General features: G+C 39.6%; 1 protein-coding gene and 1 non-coding gene across 2 annotated transcripts; both read right to left on the reverse strand.

The window, feature by feature from the left end:
- Positions 1–2105: 2105 nt before the first annotated feature.
- Positions 2106–2175, reverse strand: F09E10.16. The gene has a single exon (NR_102149.1). It is a non-coding gene; the product is annotated as an Unclassified non-coding RNA F09E10.16 (non-coding RNA).
- Positions 2176–3526: 1351 nt separating this feature from the next.
- Positions 3527–14543, reverse strand: toca-1 (Transducer of Cdc42-dependent actin assembly protein 1 homolog). The gene is made up of 8 exons (NM_171940.9): positions 14418–14543; positions 8794–8909; positions 7680–7964; positions 6767–7077; positions 6220–6408; positions 5217–5833; positions 4323–4480; positions 3527–4193 (listed from the first exon to the last, which is right to left on the reverse strand). Exons 1-8 carry the CDS (start codon positions 14448–14450, stop codon positions 4124–4126), a joined length of 1779 nt encoding a protein of 592 aa, NP_741723.1. The 5' UTR covers positions 14451–14543; the 3' UTR covers positions 3527–4123.
- Between the last annotated feature and the right edge of the window lie 3645 nt (positions 14544–18188).

Below are 18188 nucleotides of genomic sequence, written 5' to 3' on the forward strand. Positions count from 1 at the left end.
TAAATTTACTTTCCTGGCCCACAAACATACCAATAATACTTTTAAAAAAATCTAGAATCCAAATCTATCAAAACATTTCCGGAATTCCATAACTTTTATTTTTGTTTTTTTGTGCCAGTGAAAATTGGAATTCGACACAAAAACCTCTCTAGCGCGGCTTAAATTTATTTTACTGGCCCACAAACATACCAATAATATTTTTAAAAAATCTAGAATCCAAATCTATCAAAACATTTCCGGAATTCCATAACTTTTATTTTTGTTTTTTTGTGCCAGTGAAAATTGGAATTCGACATAAAAACCTCTCTAGCGCGGCTTAAATTTATTTTCCTGGCCCATAAACATACCAATAATATTTTGAAAAAATCTAGAATCCAAATCTATCAAAACATTTCCGGAATTCCATAATTTTTAATTTTGTTTTTTGTGCCAGTGAAAATTGGAATTCGACATAAAAACCTCTCTAGCGCGGCTTAAATTTATTTTTCTGGCCCACAAACATACCAATAATATTTTTAAAAAATCTAGAATCCAAATCTATCAAAACATTTCCGGAATTCCATAATTTTTATTTTTGTTTTTTTGTGGAAAATTGGAATTCGACCTTTTTTTTGGGATGAAAAAATTCGCAAAAAATTTTCCCGTGGTGGAGAGTTGAACAGTTTGAACTTTTGGGACTAAAAAATTTTAAGAAAAACAAGCCTGCAGTTCTTCATTCTTAAAAGTGTGAATCGAATACAAACGATCCAAAAGTGTAAAATTTGGCCATTATCCGTCGGGGATCTAAAAATTTATATCATGTGGACTTTTCAGGTATTTTTGGGAATCAAAAATGCCTGAATGATGTGTGTGAGTTGTAGAGTAGGTGTCACAAATGTTCCGACATTTTTGGAGTCTGCCAGTTTTACTTACTACTAGATCAAATTATAGATAAGTTCAGTGTCTAAATTTTTGAATTTTTTTTTGCTTAAGGGAAATAATTAAAAAGAAAAAACAAACAAACATTTTTGTCGCAGTCACCGAGGACCTAGGATTTCCTCATCCTCCCTGGCTCAGTCGGTTACTGCTTGGGCCGGGGGGTGGACCTGTAAAAAATGAAATTCAAAATGAAAACCCCTCTAGCGCGTCTTAAATTCAATATCTAGGTCTAGAAACGTACCCATAATATTTAAAAAAAAATTAGCAATTTTATACCATATCAATTCTCCCAAAAATCCAAAATTTTTGTGCCACCCTTTTTTTGCAAGGTTTTGCATACCCATTAAAATTGAATTCGAGACAAAAACCCCTGTAGCGCGGCTGGGATGGAATAGAATTTTTTGAAATCTTCTGGAATTTTTAAAACTTTTCTGTAATTTTCTGGAACGTCCTAGAATTTTCTAGAACGGGCTGTGATTTTTTGAAATTTTGTAGATTTTTTAAAAGAATTTTTAAAAATTTTCTGAACCAGCTCACAGTTTTTTCTGATTTTTTTCTCAGTTTTTGTAAGAATTAAACAGAGTTGCCTGAAATTGCCTGGAATTTTTCTTTTTTTATTTTTATGCAGACCTATCCTACACTAGGCAGACCCAGCCTACCCTAGGCAGACCTAGCTTACCCAAGGCAGACCTAGCCTACCCTAGGCAGACCTAGCTTACCCAAGGCAGACCTAGCCTACCCTAGGCTGACCTAGTTTACCCAAGGCAGACCTAGCCTACCCTAGGCAGACCTAGCTTACCCAAGGCAGACCTAGCCTACCCTAGGCAGACCTAGCCTACCCTAGGCTGACCTAGTTCACCCAAAACAGACTCAGCCTACCCCAGGCAGACCCAGCCTACCCTAGGCAGACCTAGCCTACCCTAGGCAGACCTAGCCTACCCAAGGCAGACCTAGCCTACCCTAGGCAGACTTAGCCTACTCTAGGCAGACCTAGCCTACCCTAGGCAAACCCAGCCTACCCTGGGCAGCCCAAGTCTACCCAAGGCAGACCCAGCCCACCCTAGGCAGACCTAGCCTACCCTAGGCAGACCTAGCCTACCCTAAGCAGACAAACGAGAGAGTTGGGTCAGAGACCATTCGAACGTGCGGTTTTACCCGGCTCCCCCACACTTAGCGGGGGTCGAAGACATGCGGCACCCAACAACGACCGCCCAAAATTCACCGATAACCCAGGAAGCTCCCGAAGTTGGCTGGCCCTCCGCCAGGCCGGAGATTCGCTTTCGCAGGACCCCGGCAGATCCCCAAAAATTCATCGATAACCCAGGAAGCTCCCGAAGGCTTGAGGGAGAGAGTTAGCTGGCCCTCCGCCAGGCCAGAGATACGCTTTCGCAGGACCCTGGCAGATAGTGGGACAACAATATGAAAGGAGGTCATCTTCTGGGTGTACGGACATCTCACGGGTTCCGCTAGTTGCAGTGGAAAGAATGCAGGTTGATAGGAACACTTATCGATCGTAGAAGAGACGAGCAAGGACGACGCCGCACGTCATCGCCTCCCCGTCTTGACGGGAAAGGCGAACCACAAACGGAAAAACGGTGTATATATCGATCGAGTGTTTATATGTAGATGGCGCTGGTGTTGAGTGATGAGTTCAATTCCAAAAGAGGGAATTTCTCTTTTTTAATTCATTTAAATGGATGGGGTAAAACATATGAAACCTATAATAGAGCACCCAGACATAAAACAAGTTGTGAGTTGAGCCATCGTTGCCGAAAAAACTAATCGCCGACAGAGCCGGAAATGGGAAAAATGCCAGAGTGTTCATGAATATTGCCCAGAAGCCTTGAGAAATCCAGAGAGAAAATTGCAATTTTAGATCTAGAATTTTATTTTCAATTTTTTGTAGTTTCCTAAGCCTGAGCCTAAGCCTAAGCCTAAGCCAAAGACTAAGCCTAAGCCTAAGCCAAAGACTAAGCCTAACTTTAAGCATAAACCTAAGCCTAAGATTAAGCCAAGTCTAAGCGTAAGCCTACCCTCTTAAAAAGTCTGCAAGACGGTTTTTCCTTCCTTGGCGCTTGGAGCGCAAAAGAAAAGAAAAAGGGCTATTTAGACTTAGGAACAAACCCAATTTGAATAAATCATAGGAAATCCCCAATCCGACAAGCCTAAGGGCCCGAAAAACATACTAGGATTCCCAACTGGAATAAAATATTGAAAATCCTCATGACTCACTGGCTTAAGCCTAAATAGCCACTTTTATCAAAATACATTTAAGCCAACGCTTGCCACTGACGCCAAGCCTAAGCCCAGGCTTATAAGCCTGCTAAACTAATAAAGTATTTGCAAAAAAATATTTTACGTTCCCTCTTCTTGAAAAAAAAAGTTGCTTTCTATAAAAAATTTGGAAAACAATTTTTTTTCCAATATTCAATTATAGGTTTAAAAAAATTCAGAATAAACTTTTCAAGGTCAAAATTTCAAATATTTTTAGTGATTTTGTGTAAGCAAATCTTTTTTCGACTAAAATTTGATCAATTTGAATAAGTTTTATAAAATTTTCTTAAAACAACCTTCCTGCCAATATTTTTTTAAAAACATTTCTTCGAGCTAACAGTGTAAAAGCATCATAAATTCATTTCAAATTCAGAAAGAAAAACATTTACAAATAAGGTCAAGGAAAAATCATATTTCGATGAGAGGAGCACAGCACATTTACATTAGAAATTTCAAAAAAAAAAAAAGAAACAAATTCCAAAAAAATTGGATGAAAAGCAGGGAGCATTTGACAGAGAGAAAAGAGAGAAACGGGAGAGGGGGTACTGTACTTTTTGCGTCGTTTTCTCAAGCAACAAGAGACCCGCGAGAGCAGTGCTAAAAGGGAAAGTTTGTGGAGAGCAGCGAGAGAGATGAAGAGAGAAAGATAGATGAAATAACTGAAAATGTCTTAAAATTTCCGGAAAAAAAGTATGGTCTTATTTCTAACATAGAAAATACACAGTAAATTTTGAATTTCAAAAAAAAAATTCAAGGATAAATTAGGACGGGACAAAAACAGATCAAAATGACACGAAAAAAGAAAAAAAGAAAAGAAAAGAATCAATAATTCATAAAGCTCGGCTTGAACTTGAAGAGCAGGAAGAGCAACAAAAAAACACCGTTGAATATGTGGCAAAATGTGCGAGGAGCCGGGTTGATGGGTGGCGGCTCAGACTTTTCCGAACCAGGTGACTTTGAGATATGAGCTGGGCACGAAACCATCCGCCGAGTTGTTTTCTCTGCAAAAATTAAGTATAAAAATTTGATAGTTTGGGAAATTGACCATTTTGTGGGTCCCTGTTTCAAATTGGCCCAAGAACCACGCCCACATAATGGCCGTAACCATCTCCTAAACAAAAAAAACTCACTTTCTCACACGGGTCCATCCATCGCCTTCGTCCTTCTCAATCAGCCACAGCTTCTCGTTCGCCTCCATGCGAATCGTTCCATCTTGAGCTCCGTCAAATGCGAATTGAGCAATTGCTTCACCGAGCACCGGGTTAGGATTGGAGCATTCTTCGTAGAGCTGAAAAAATCGGAGAAAATTAAGTGTATTTGTCAAAAATTTGCATTGAAAAGCTGGAACATTCACCTTTTTAAACACTACAGTAGTCCTACAGAAAGGGCTAACAGTACTCCTACAGTACTCCTACAGTAATCCAACAGTACCTCTACAGTACTTCTACAGTACTACAATAGTGCCCCTACAGTAGTCCTACCCACAATACACCGACACTGACCACGTCCTCTTCAAAAGCTTGAAGCTCACTTTTCTAGTTACAGTAACCCTACAGTACTCCTACAATATCTCTACAGTGCACGTAAATTACCAGTGCAGTATGTCCACAATACTCACCTTTTTAAACACTACAGTTATCCTACAGAATGCTTACAGTACCCCTACAGTACCCCTTCAGTACTACAATACTACTCTAGTACGCTTAAAGTAATCCAACATTACCCCCACAATACCCCGACAATGACCACACTCTAATTTCAAGTTCACTTCTCTAGTTACAGTAACCCTACAGTACTTCTACAATGATACTGTAACCTCACAGTACTCCTACAACAGTACATGTAAGTATACAAAATTTCCACGATACGGTAACTTTGTGTCAGACTAAAAATTTAATGCACCATGACAAAATTTGAAAAAAAAACTATTTGCAAATCAAAGTTTGACCTCTGACCTCAAAACGTCGATGCACCATGAGCCTATTACACTTCCCAGCCTGATCTATCAAACCTCCCAAACATACCTCATCACGTCCATGTCCATTCCCGTTTATTGTCGGATCCGTGTCACTACCGCCATTACTTCCGGAGAAACTTTCCCGACGACCTCCGCCCACCCCTCCATTAGTCCTGTGCGCATCATTGATCGTGTTCACTCTCGACGTAACGCCCGACGACGCCGACGAAACCGACCGAATCGATGGCGGCGTGTCACTCCCGCCAACGCTCGTCGCAGACAATCCACCAGCTCCCAACTGAGCATTCACATCGTCCAGCAGAATCTTAAACTTTTGAATTTGATTGCTCAACGCGTCAATCTCATGTCCATATTGTGCCAGCTGAGCGTCACAGTCGCTCGGATTGCCGAGCTTCGGGTTTTCCCGGTAGGCAGCCTGCATCTTGCTGACACCCTCGCGACTCTGTGTCGCCCGATCCTTCTCCTTCTCCAAGTCGCTAATCTTTCCGGCAATCTTCCGAGCACGCTGCTGTGGTGGTAGGGTGCCATAGTCTCCGCTATCGGTCTTCTTATCCGCGGTGCCTCCGCCAAAGAACTTTTGGTGCATCGACTGTTTTCTGGCGACTCCTTTGCCATTTTTCGACATCAGGGTGCCTCCCTTCTTCATTGTAGCGTCCATGCCATCTGAAAATTTGAAACGTATAGGTTTTTGGAAATAGGTTCGCACAATCTATCTAAAATGTTCTGCTTTACTTTTTTCGCATACCTTGTTTGAGCTCCAAAAACAAATTTTTTCAATTTTTAATTTTTAATTAAAAAAGACACAGTCTTCTAGGAACAGAAAATCATTCCGAGATTCCAAAAAAAAAGAAAAAATAGTCACAAATTTTTCAGTTCGACTGAGCGCAGTTGAGCGCTATTGCGTATCACATTTTTTTGATAAGCTTAACCTAAGATAAGCTTAACCTATAAGATTTGAATGTACTTTAGTCAACAAAATTAATTATTTTATTTTATTTTTTCACGTTGAAGGCTACTTTTTCCCCAGAAATTTTCCACTCAATGCTTACCCATGGATCCAGCTGGTCCCGACGCGCCACCTCCCATAAACGAAGACCGATCCTGTGGATGTCCCAGATCTTCAAAGACGAACGGCTGAGGCACAGGATGTCCCGACTTCATATTCTCCACCACCAGGTTCGCATCACGCGATGGATCGATTAGGCCAATGTCACGTCGCATGTCGTTGTGGCAGCTTGCTGAAAAATTATTTTGAACGGTAAGACTGTTCGAAAGAAAAGCGGACGGGATAGCTCAGTCGGTAGTGGTGGCCGCTAGCAAGCTGGGGGTCACAAGTTCAAGCCGGGCCACCCCCACGGACCACCCAGTCTCTATTGGAAAGTGAAGTAATTTATGACTGGCCACCCAGCTAGGACGTGGCTTAAATTATAGCCCAGTGGGATCCTTCCCCTGTGCCGGGATTCCCTGATCCGCAGTGCATAGCGCTTGAAGAACGGATCGTCCTTCAAAAATAGTGACCGTACTAGAAACGGAAACAATTTTGTAACTTGTAAGCCCGACAATTTCTGGTTCCCATAAAACCACCTTTTTACTCACCAATAATCTGATTAACACAAGACTCGGCCTCAACACACTTGCTCAAAATCTCCACCGTATCCAGGATCCGATTTGTGTGCAGCTTCTTATAATTATCCAAGAGTTGTGGGAGTTTCCGGTCATAGTGTGCCGATTGTTCCTCGTTCGCTTTTGTAGTCATTACTGCATAAGTCTGCTTGGACTCTTCCAGCATTCCACACTTTTGTTGGTAGTTGTTCTTGGTTTTTTCCAGTTCTAAACGTGAGATGTCCATGTTCTTCTCGGCTTTTGCATATTTCAGCATGGCGGCTTCGGTTTCTTTGTAGCATTTTCTGGAAAAAACAAGATTTTTTTTCGGTGATTACTTCGTGGACTATTTGATAACTGGCTAACGCTGAACCCCAACGCTTTGAAAGTTTCTATGCACCATGATCAAAAATTATATGATTAGTGAGCACTGTTATGTTTAGGCCAAAAGTCGGCGGAACGTATATTTCTTATAATTATACATTTTCCATAAATAGATTTTGGTCTAATTTTTTGAATTTCTGTCCTTGTTCAAACTATTATTTTACGAGGTTGTGCGTGAATTTTCAACGAAAAACAGTCTAGAGCGGGGGCTTACAGGAGCTCAAAATTATGTTTCAGTGTCTTAAAAGATGATAATTTAAACTTAAATTTAAGTATATATGTGACTTTTAAAAACTGCTACTTAGTGGTTTTAAATCAATTATTTTGTATTTATGAAAATCTCAATATTTTTGATATAGGTTTTTTTTCCAACTCAAAGTACGCTTTTACCTATAAAAGGGTCCGTTTTCAAATAAGAAAAAATATATTTAAAACTTAATAATTGATTTTTCTCGATGAGGATTTCACAATATTTGAATTTTTCCGACTTTTAGAGCTCATTTTCCAAGTACAAAACACCTACACATATTCCTTATGCGATTTCGCCATTTCATCGATAACCATCCGTAACTGCTTTCCCAAATTACTGTTATCCGACTCTAGCTGCTTCTTCGCCACCCGGTACTCGGCAATCTTTTGCGTTGTGAACGGGATGACTGCGCTTTTCAGATTTTCGGCAATCAGCTCGTGTTGTGTGGCAACTGGGACGATTCCGGCAATGACGTCATGAAATCCTTTGACGTATGACACCGAATTCCACAGCTCGCTTTCACTCTTCATTTTCATCGCCGTCTTCTTGGACAGGGCTCTGTAAAAAATGTTTGGGGTTTGGTTGAAATGCATATTGTTCACAATTTACTAGATTTTTACTGAAAAACTAGGTTTTTACTGAAACATTCAAATTTATTTTATTAGCCGGAATAGTTCAATTTCGGCAATCCTAGAAAAATAACAGTGATATTTTTTTAATCTGGAAAATTTTCCAACAAAATGGAAACTACCAGAATGTTCGAGAAACTTTTGGTAGTTTCCAGCCATTATTGCGAGGCGATCAAACTTTTGAGAAACTTCGGAAAAACTTTCGCAAAATTTTGAAGATCTGGAAAATGTTTGAAAATTTCTAGTAACTTTCTGAAAAATTTCCAGAAACTATTGCGAAGTAATATAAATTTTTGTAAAATTCCCAAAACTTCTAGAACCATTTGGAAAGTTAAGGATAGACTTGTTAGGTTTTGAAAGCTTCCAAAAACATTCGGAGATAAAAAATTTTGTATTCCGAAAATTCCGGCAAATGAGTTGCCGTTAAAGCTTCTAAGGTGTGTTTTTTCCGGTAAACTCTGCCAATATAGCTGTTGAGTAGTCAGTAAAAACCTAGAAGTTTGGCAACGTTGCCAACTTTTTTTCAGGATTCCTAGGTAGGTACATTCCTGTACGTTCGATTCGAAAAATGTGGAAATGCCAAAAATTTATTTAGCTGGTAAAGCATTTCTCTGTAGCCTTTTTTCAATTTTTTTTTCAAATCTTTCCAAAATTTGAAACTCTCAGCAAGTATATCTAAACTATAGCTTCCCTAAAGTTTTTCTATGGAAATTTAGTAGTTTTGGACCCTTTGATGTACAAATTGCAAAATCACTCACTTCAACTTAGAACTGTACTCCAACTCGATGCTGGCTCGTTCTTTTGAGTAAGCCATTATCCGCTCCAGCAGGTCGATACCTTTTCCAGTGTATTCATTGAGAGTACCTTGTTGGTCCTGAAAATTAGTCCAGATTAGTGATTTTTCATTTACTGGGAGCAGGTCCTAAAATGCCCCAAAAGGTATAGTTTTTTTTCTTTTCCCTCAATCAAAATTCCTCAGTTTTTGGGAATAAATCTCCTGTAAATCATACTTTTCACGTTGCCAGAGCACTCTGAAATTCCCCCGAAATATCGATTTTTAACTTTTTCGTACCTTTTACTCGTCCGACATCAAAGTCCTTACTACAAGTGCATCCCGCGCCAATTACCTTCAATTCGATACTTCACTCGCCCTTATTCAACGCAAAACACTTGACTTCTCACCCCCGATTCTATTCAAATACCACGCGTGGGTGAGCACACGCTTCGCTGTTCACTATATATGTATATAGTTTTTTATAGCAAAAATACATACTTTTTATATAAAATTCCGTACGAACACAACAATAGTGCTGTTCGAACGAAAATACAAACAGGAAAATGGGGGCAGTGTTTGCTTTTGGCATTTGAATTTCGCAAGAAGAACGCGGAGCAAGCAATTGATTGTGCGCCGAGAAACAAAACAGGCAAACGATGGACTGTTGCAAACTTTAAAGGTTGGGCTCTTTGAGCAAGTGGGCGTTTTCAGCCCTGCTTTTGGACTAAAAACTTGTCAAAGACCCTGAAAATGTAGGATGTATTTAATATAACCAAGACGTAGCTCCTACTGGAGTACTGCTCATTGAGCAAACAGGTCCAAGACTGAAAAATTGCTTTTTTAAAAAAAAAAACTGGTAATATATAAATACCGGCAAAATATAGGACTAAATTTTGCACGTAACATCTAAATTATAGTATACTACGGTATTTCTTGGGGAAACAAATGCATAGTACCCAGGGGGTCCCGCTACTCTTGCGACTTTTAGTGTTATCAGCAGCGGCCGACAATTTTCGGGTTCCGCGACGCACTACACAGAAGGCACAGCAGGCGCTCTGGCTTCTGCACGGAAGCCCTAACTATGGGTTTTTCGAAATGGAACCGAGTTTCGAGACTCCAGAATGTTCTAAACTTCTTCTGCTCTTTTACGACTTTCAGTGATATTTTGAAAGTAGCTAGAATATGTCTAGACTTGAAAACCTCTGGTCTGATTTACGCATACTTAAATGCATACCTTTGTCCCATAAATTCGACTAGCCGTATCTTCCTGATACCCGTGGTTGTGGTTGTGGTGGTTGTTGTGATGATGATGATCGTTATTGTTATTCGTGGCAAACGCCGAGTGAAACAAGTCGACCATCGATGCACGCGACAGACGGACTGTGTCACGTCCGGAACGGAACATGTCTGTCAGACGATGATGGTTGATGAGGTTATCAAAGAAAGCGGACGGGTAGAATGAGATGGAAGGACGGTATACATATTAGGTATAAAAAAATGTATAGATTCTAGTAGAACTAGTAGATCAAAAATGAATTTTTTGTAGTTGAAAAAAAGGTTAGATTTCACAAAAAAAAGGACTGAAACATGAGCCTACAAAGTGGAAGGTCCAAAACTAAAGAGGAACAATTAGAGGTTTACATTTGAAATTTTCTAGATTTCTAGTTAGACTAGACGGCTAGACTAGAGCTAGACTGCCAGAGAGGTTCTCAAGCCACAATCCATATGTAAAAAGAGAAATTTGACCTATGACTTTCCAAGCCCTATATCCAATATCCAATATCCCAATCGGATTGAATTGTCAAGCATGATGTGTCGTCGTTTTCCCGAGGAACCCCAGGTCAGCCGAAAGAGAGATATAGATGGAGAAAGGAACAAAAAGTGCGGGAGAGTTGTGCCGCGCCGCACCGCACCGCTGTCGCACAATAATATTTCTCCAGTGGAGAGAGGCAGAGATCAGAACGGTGCGGAGAGGAAAGAGGACGTGGAATGGATTAAAAACTCATAATAAATGAGTGGTTGTTCGGGAGGAGAGCGGCGCGGAATCGGAGCGAGAGAGGGTGGAGGCGCATACGTTCCATTTGACGGTACCCTGTTACTTTTAACAGCTGGGAGCACAGGGCACCGTGGAGCAGCTGTAAGTAGGCACTGACGCTTCTAGAGAATTTTGAATTGGTTTTGAGTTTTGTTTAGTTTTACAATCAAGCTTTTGCGAGGCAAGACAAACTGTTCAAAAATACCAGGAAAATAAAATGTACTTTTTTTGGTTCTGAATTTTTAACTATACATAAGCTGCCTTTAAATTTTTAAAGAAATTCACTTTTTTGTACAGAGTTCTAAATCCAAAGTTGGGAAACTTTTAGTTTAAAACTGAAAATTGAGGAATTGCGTCAATTTGTGGAGCCTAACTATGTAAATCAAGGTACTTGGAAAAAGCTAGAATTGGAGCAAGAATTTTCAAATGTTTGTCCATTCTACGAGGTTGAGCTCATTAGGTACCTAGATTGACGACTTTCAAAATTTCAAAGAAAATTAACTAGAAAAACTGTCTCCATAATTAATTCAAAAGCAAATATGTATATTGTTTCCGATTCTCTAAGAAACCAGATGTACATACAAAACCAGCACACTTTCAAAAAGTTTGAGCAACTTAAATTAAGAGCTCATATAGTCTAATTTCCATGTAAATCAGACTTAAAGTGCCCCAAGCAAAAACTCAAACTTTGCAGAAAAAAGGTGCGGTGAGTGTCCAAGGCGCGGCGTCCTAGAAACTATCGCCAGGACGGAAGGGCGCAATCCGAATGCAATGTGATCTACATATACAATGAATTGTCGACCCCAACACCGATTGACGACGCGACTAGAAGAAGAAGAAGAAGTTAGAAGGGGGAGGAGGAAGGGAAAATGAGGGGAGATGAAGAAAAATGGTTGTAGAATTGAAATGGATTGACAGTAAGGCTGAAGAAGTAGGGGGGAATGGGGAACGGAAGCAGAATGACATTTTCGTTTTGAAATGTTCTCGGTAACTTTTCGACTATTACAGAAATTTTTCTCAGAAAACTTGAACATGGTGCATCAGGTAAAAAAATCGATATTTTTTGAAGGAGCAGCAATAATTTTGTCTAGAAAAATAAATCCGAACATGGTGCATCGACTGGAAAAGTCCGATAAGTTTGGCGGTAAAACCTGAAAAATATGTGAGAGCCAAAGAAATTTTTTGAACATGGTGCATCGGACAAAATTTGTCATAGGAAATGACGTTCTTTTTGGCATTTTATCATATTTTTTCAAACAGAGAAAAAATTTCACTTTACTAGCACAAATTTTGAATGAATAATATACTGATAACCCTTAATATGTATGTAAAAGTGACAAGTTTCAACCGTAAACTTAAAAATTGCTAGTGTAGTTTTCAGTCGATGCACCATGTTATAAAATTACATCCAAGGTTACAGGGACCCCACAAAAAATTTTCTTTTTAAAAAACCTTCTAATCTTATTGATAATTCCCTGCTAAACACAAATACAATCACAGAAAGTACGATTTTGGTGCCGAAAAAGGGAGAAAAAGAGAGTGAAGCTGTGTTTATTTGCGCTTTCCGCCCTTCCCCAACTACCGCTTTTGCCTATTAAATTGGCGAGAAGTGAACGATAAGGAAAGAGCGGAGAACCGACGATCAGAAAGTTTGTGCAATTTTATTAATAAAACTGTTCGGAACCATTATTATATTAAAACCAGGGCTCCCATGTAGGCGCCGCGATCCGACATTTTTTGGGTTTCGCGCATTGCTATTAAGATTTCGGATCCCGGCGTGAGGGCGGCGTTTGCGGCACCCACATGGGAGCCCTAATTGAAAATTTAAAGAGTAAATCGATAGAAAATCCAATTTTCAGAATTCATTTCTCAAGTTACATGCTCTCAAATTTTGAGCACTAGAAATTGAAGACAGTCTGCACTCTCCCCTCGTCCCACACTCTCTCGGCTTTAAGTTCTATAAGCTTGTATCTCTGCGGTAGATTACTGTTATAAACGACAAAAAACTGGCTGAAGTATTGGGAAAATTTGAAAGAAAAAAAATTTTGCTGTTTTTCTGAATCAAATTCAAGCACAAACTGATATGTTCAAAAAGATGTGTCATACTGGCATTTCTGAAATGTTCACAATTTTTCTGTAAACTGATAAGAAACTTTGGCGAAAAAAAAATCGGATTTTGTAGTTTTTAAGAGAAGTTTTTGAGAGAGAGTAGAAAATTAATTTTTTTGAAATCAATTTTTAAAAATACAACGTCTTAAAAAAGTAGGCATAATCAGTGTGAACGGACCAATTTAATAAAAAAAAATGTTTTTAAAATATATTATAGAAATTTCCACTCCATTTTTGAATTTTAAAATTAGAGCGCATTTACCAAAACATACTAACGTGCGCCCAGCAAACCCACTAGGTAACCCTGTTTTTTAATTCTGCGTCTCTCTCTCTCTCTCTCTCTCTCTCTTTCACTCTCTCTATACACCTCCCGCCACTCCTTATTAGTATCCACCTCTACATTAGCAACAAATGACTAATTCAAGTGTGTTCGGAGGGTGGGTGAGCCGCTTCCGCCGTTACTTTGTGATCGCCCGCCACCCCCCGATCTTGCTTACAACTACTAAATTATGTATGCGGGAGACGAGAAGGTATATGTGATATGCGAAAATGTATGTAGGAACGAGTAGAAATGTTTGGTGGGGGGGAGGGGGGGGATCATTAGATTTTATTAAAAATTTGAGAAAAATCCAAGGATTTTCCACATCGAAACTATAAAATTGCACTAGAAGTTGGCAAACGCCAAATTTCAAATTCATCCGAACTTTAGAAATTTCGGAATTTTACCGAATTTCAAAAAGTATCGGGACCGCCCATCTGTGATCATGCCAGTATCAGTACCCCAATATCGATACAAATGATATTATGGTCCGACATCTAACGGGTTTCGCGCCCCACCCAGGCAATTGCAAATAAAATATAGTGCGGCGCAAAACCCTGCGGACGTCTTGCCATGATATCAATTGAAATCCCTATTTTTGCATATTCCCAGAAAATAATCCTTAAAGTGGTTGGGCCCGGAATTTCGTCAAATTTTGGAGTTTTGAAACTGCGGCGGTCTCGAAAAATTCTAGGTTCTGGAAATTCGTGGCGTGGGTGCTTTAGAGCTGTAACAGAATTTGGAAAAATTTTATATTTCCAATTTTTTCCAAATTAGGCATAATCCTGGTATCTTGGAACTTTGACATATTTTTTAAAAGTTCAGCAATTTGAAGCAGCGCCCAATTTTGAAAATCTGAAGTTTCGTGCCATTTTTCTCATTTTGGTGGAAACCTTCTAACCTTTTCACAGTGTGAAGTGCATAACATTACAATTTTAGGCACATATGTACATACTTTTAATCAGTAGATTTTTTGAAATGTTGAACTAGGAAAAAAGGAGGATTCACGGTTTAGAATCGTAAAAAATTCAGCTCAACATTTGGTGATTTTGGCCATTTTTTTAGACCCGCGGTTTTTTCATTTTAGTAGCCTGTTTTCTTATTTTAAATTTTAGTTTTTACCAAGGATTCAATAAAAACTTACCCATAGCTGGTCCCAACTGCAACTGTCGTTCATTGTTCGCCGCTTCTTCAAAAGGTTGTTACCATCCAATCCAATCTCGATTCCTTCTTTTTATGAACACTAATTGGAACTTTTTCGAGTTGAAGTCTGAAAAAAAACTCAAAACGTTAACAGCAATGAGCAGCACAAAAAAGATCCGAACAAACGAGAAGGAGAAAAAAATTGAAAACTTTAGTTCGTAAATAGGAACAAAAACAGTAATCTAAGCTGTTGACGGTTGGGCGTGTCGTGGAGCAAAAATGGAGAGCAATTTGTGGTTGGTGCTCATGGCACCGGGAGGCGGAAGGAAGCATAGGTATAATTGTGGGGGCTCAGGAGGGGGGGGTAAATTTTTTGTGGAAGAGCAGAGTATTTGGAGTGCTATGGGAGGTTGAAAAAAGGTGGAGAAAATTATTGCAAAATTGAGAAATTAATAGAAAAAATCAAGCTTAATCAAAAAAAAAACATTTCGCTAAAACGTGCTAGATTATTCGAAAAATCGGAAAAAGTTTAATAGCCGAAAATGGCCTAAAACCTCCAATTTTCAAACTTTTCCATATGGTATAGTTCACGGTTACCAGGTACCAGAAATTTTCAGCTACCGAATTTACAAAAATAGCATCAGCAAATAGTGAAAAAATTAAGAAAATCAGCAAACAATTTTTCACTTATTTCCGTTGAAACAGGCTAGACCCCAAAGAAACATTCCAATCCCAAATTTATCCGAGAACAGCAACACAGAAAAAAACAAGATAGGCGGTCACGAGAAGTGGGGTCCGCGGTCAGCTCGAGCACCCAGCTCGAGCTGCAGCAGCTCGGACCTCGAAAAGTAGCTCCCAAGAGAAGAAGAAAAAGAAGAGACGCTATTTCTCGCCCAATAGCATATGTATACACATGTGTGCGTCTGCGTATCTTGCTATCTAGGATAGACCTCGGGGTCCCGGGGTTTTCGGAGATATTGATGAGCGAAAAATGAAGAGTTTACAACAATACGCACGGCGCGAGATACCTAGTCTAATCAATTTTTTTCGAATTACGTTGAGGGAAATCTCGTAATTTTGAGTCTGAAGCTAAGCCTGAAATTAGGCCCGAGCTTGCCTAAAAGCTAAAGGGTAACCTAAAAGCTTAGTCTGTACCGAGGGACTCAGTTTTTGAAGAAGGGCATTAAGCTAAGAGCGCAGCCTAAAGGCTTAGACTTCAGGTGCCCAGCCATTACTTTGGGCTTCTTTGGGGCTTGGCGTTCGTGGGCTCAGAATTATCCTTCAACTACGGGGCTTAACCTTCTTGGTCTCAAACTTTGAAGGATGATAAGCCTGACCTCAAGGATTTTAAAATAAGCCTAACCTCAAGGAGCGGAAAAAATGGAGATGCGGCTTTCAAGGGCTCAACCGCCTAAATGCCTAAATAAAGAAAGTAAAAGTTAGCCTAAATGGCTTAGTTTTTGAAGGCTCAACTTTCTGGGTCTCCACTTTTTGGCCCTGACATATATTTTAGCCTTAACTTCACCATCTGCCTTGGCCCGAAAAAAAAAAAAAAAAACCTAAAGCTGACTAAAATATATATATATATACTGGTTTCAAAGGACTTCCAAAAAAGCCCTACAATCACTCTCAGAAAAAACTACCCAAAAAATGCTATGCTTGTCGTACCCGACGTTTCTCAAGGTAATATGCAAAACAGGCCTCCTTTTGTCCCCCCTCCTGCCTCGCCAATCTTTCCATGGCCAAACGCAAAAGTTCAAGTGACCCGCCAAATCGACGACAACACATAGGTAGTCGTGTCTCGGAAGGTTGAGTAGAAAAAAAAGAAGAATGGGGAAAAGGAGGCGAAGAAAATGTATTCGGAAGTTAGTAATGAAAGGTAGTACACCTAAGACAAGGTGACATTGGGACTGAGAATCGGTGACAAGGGGGTAAAATTCGAAAAATTCGGAGTTGTTCTAGTCTAACTAGAAAGTTGGAAAGTTGCAGCTTTGGTCAATGCAAACAAAATGTTGGTCAGTGCAAATCGAAATTCAAAAATTTCGAAAAAGATCTCCTAATCCTTCCCGCATGTCAATGACATTTGGGCTCTCAGGAGCAGGTGTTCCGGCAAATTGTGCATTGCAAATTGACCAAACCGCATTTCAAATTCAATTTCCCATTGCAGAGAAACAAAGAAAGGTGTCAAGAGATTAGGGCAGTGATGTGAAAGGCTTAACTGAAATGAATCAGGGAAATGTTGATAAATGAGGTAATTGGAAATGGAAACATGGAGCTTGGAATTACAAATAAATTATACACTTGTGATTTTGAGGCAAATTTTAAAATATAAAGCAAAAAAAAAAACAGAAAAATCGGTCGTTCTATTTTTTGAAAGGAAAGTAATTCCAGAAAAGCGTCTGGAACTCGATAGCATTTACCAACACCCAACTAGCTTCTCATTGGTTTTGCCACAACCGCAAGACTACTTCATCCGAAGCAAATGGCATATATTGCGCAATGAATCAAAATCCACACAAAAAAGTGACAGAAGCTACCGTCAAAAGTAAGAGGGGTGCGATAATTATACCCCACGCCGGCTTTCACCTCCATACTCATTACAACGGTGCCCCCCAAAGCACTGTATACACACGTTTTCCATGTGTTTGATGACTAATGATATTACTGTTTTTTTTTCTGAAATTATATTATTGCTATACACGTGTTGCTGCGTTTAATTGCACAGGTGTATTACAAATTGAAGAGAAGGCTAGGAGGGTAGATGGAGGTAGTTTTAGTGAGTGAATATGATAAGAGCCACATAGAGTATAGAGTGGGTGATAAAAACTAAAAACAATAAATATTTCCTGTAGACTTCCTTAGAGAATTTTAAATCGGCCAAAGTGGGGGTTGCTATAGATTAAAAAAAATTTGTTTCGCACTGAACAAAAAATTTGTTTCGCACTGACCAAAAAATTTGTTTCGCACTGACAAAAAATTTGTTTCGCACTGACCAAAAAATTTGTTTCGCACTGACCAAAAAATTTGAAAAAAAAGAAACGATAACGGTTGACTTTCACAGATATACTTCTGAATATAAATTTTTTTAAAGTCATTTGAGAAATACAAAAAAGCAAAATTTTCACAAACAGGCAACCCCTGGTTTCCAGGACCCCAAATATGCCAATTTCAATTCGCAAATACTTCACAACATCTCTCGAGGTTTTCCGAAATTGACAAGCCCCCCCCCCCCCCCCCTTCTATTCTTGGTTCCATGCTTCCTGGCCGGCTGGTCTAGAGGGCCTCTTCACCGACATAAGGATTGAGCGACACGTCTGATGACTAATTCGACACAACACGGGCTTCGAGAAAGAGAAGAAGAAGAAGAAGAAGAAGAACACATTAAATAGAGAGCGGAGGTGACGAGACGCAGACTGACAAAGAGACACCCTGGGAAGAGGAAAGGAGGAAATTGCTGCTGCTGCAGCCGCTTGTGGTGATGGTCAATGCTTTGGGCGCCAGATGTTCAAATAATGGATTTGATGAAGAGACTCGCACTGGGAAATTTGCAAGGAATGGAGAACGAGGATTAGAGAAACTGAGGCTTTTTTAGTTACGGAATAGACAGTTAGAAATTTTGGTTTTCAAGCTCGGATGCACCATGTTAAGAAAATAAGGATTGGGCCATTTTAAGCCTTCTAGGAAATAGGCTCGACTAAAACCGGCAAACTTCCGGTGAAACCTGACGATGCACCATGTCTTACAGTAAAAACAAACATCTACTAGCTCAGGC

This window comes from Caenorhabditis elegans, chromosome X (assembly GCF_000002985.6).
Source record: "Caenorhabditis elegans chromosome X".
Lineage (NCBI taxonomy): Eukaryota > Metazoa > Nematoda > Chromadorea > Rhabditida > Rhabditidae > Caenorhabditis > Caenorhabditis elegans.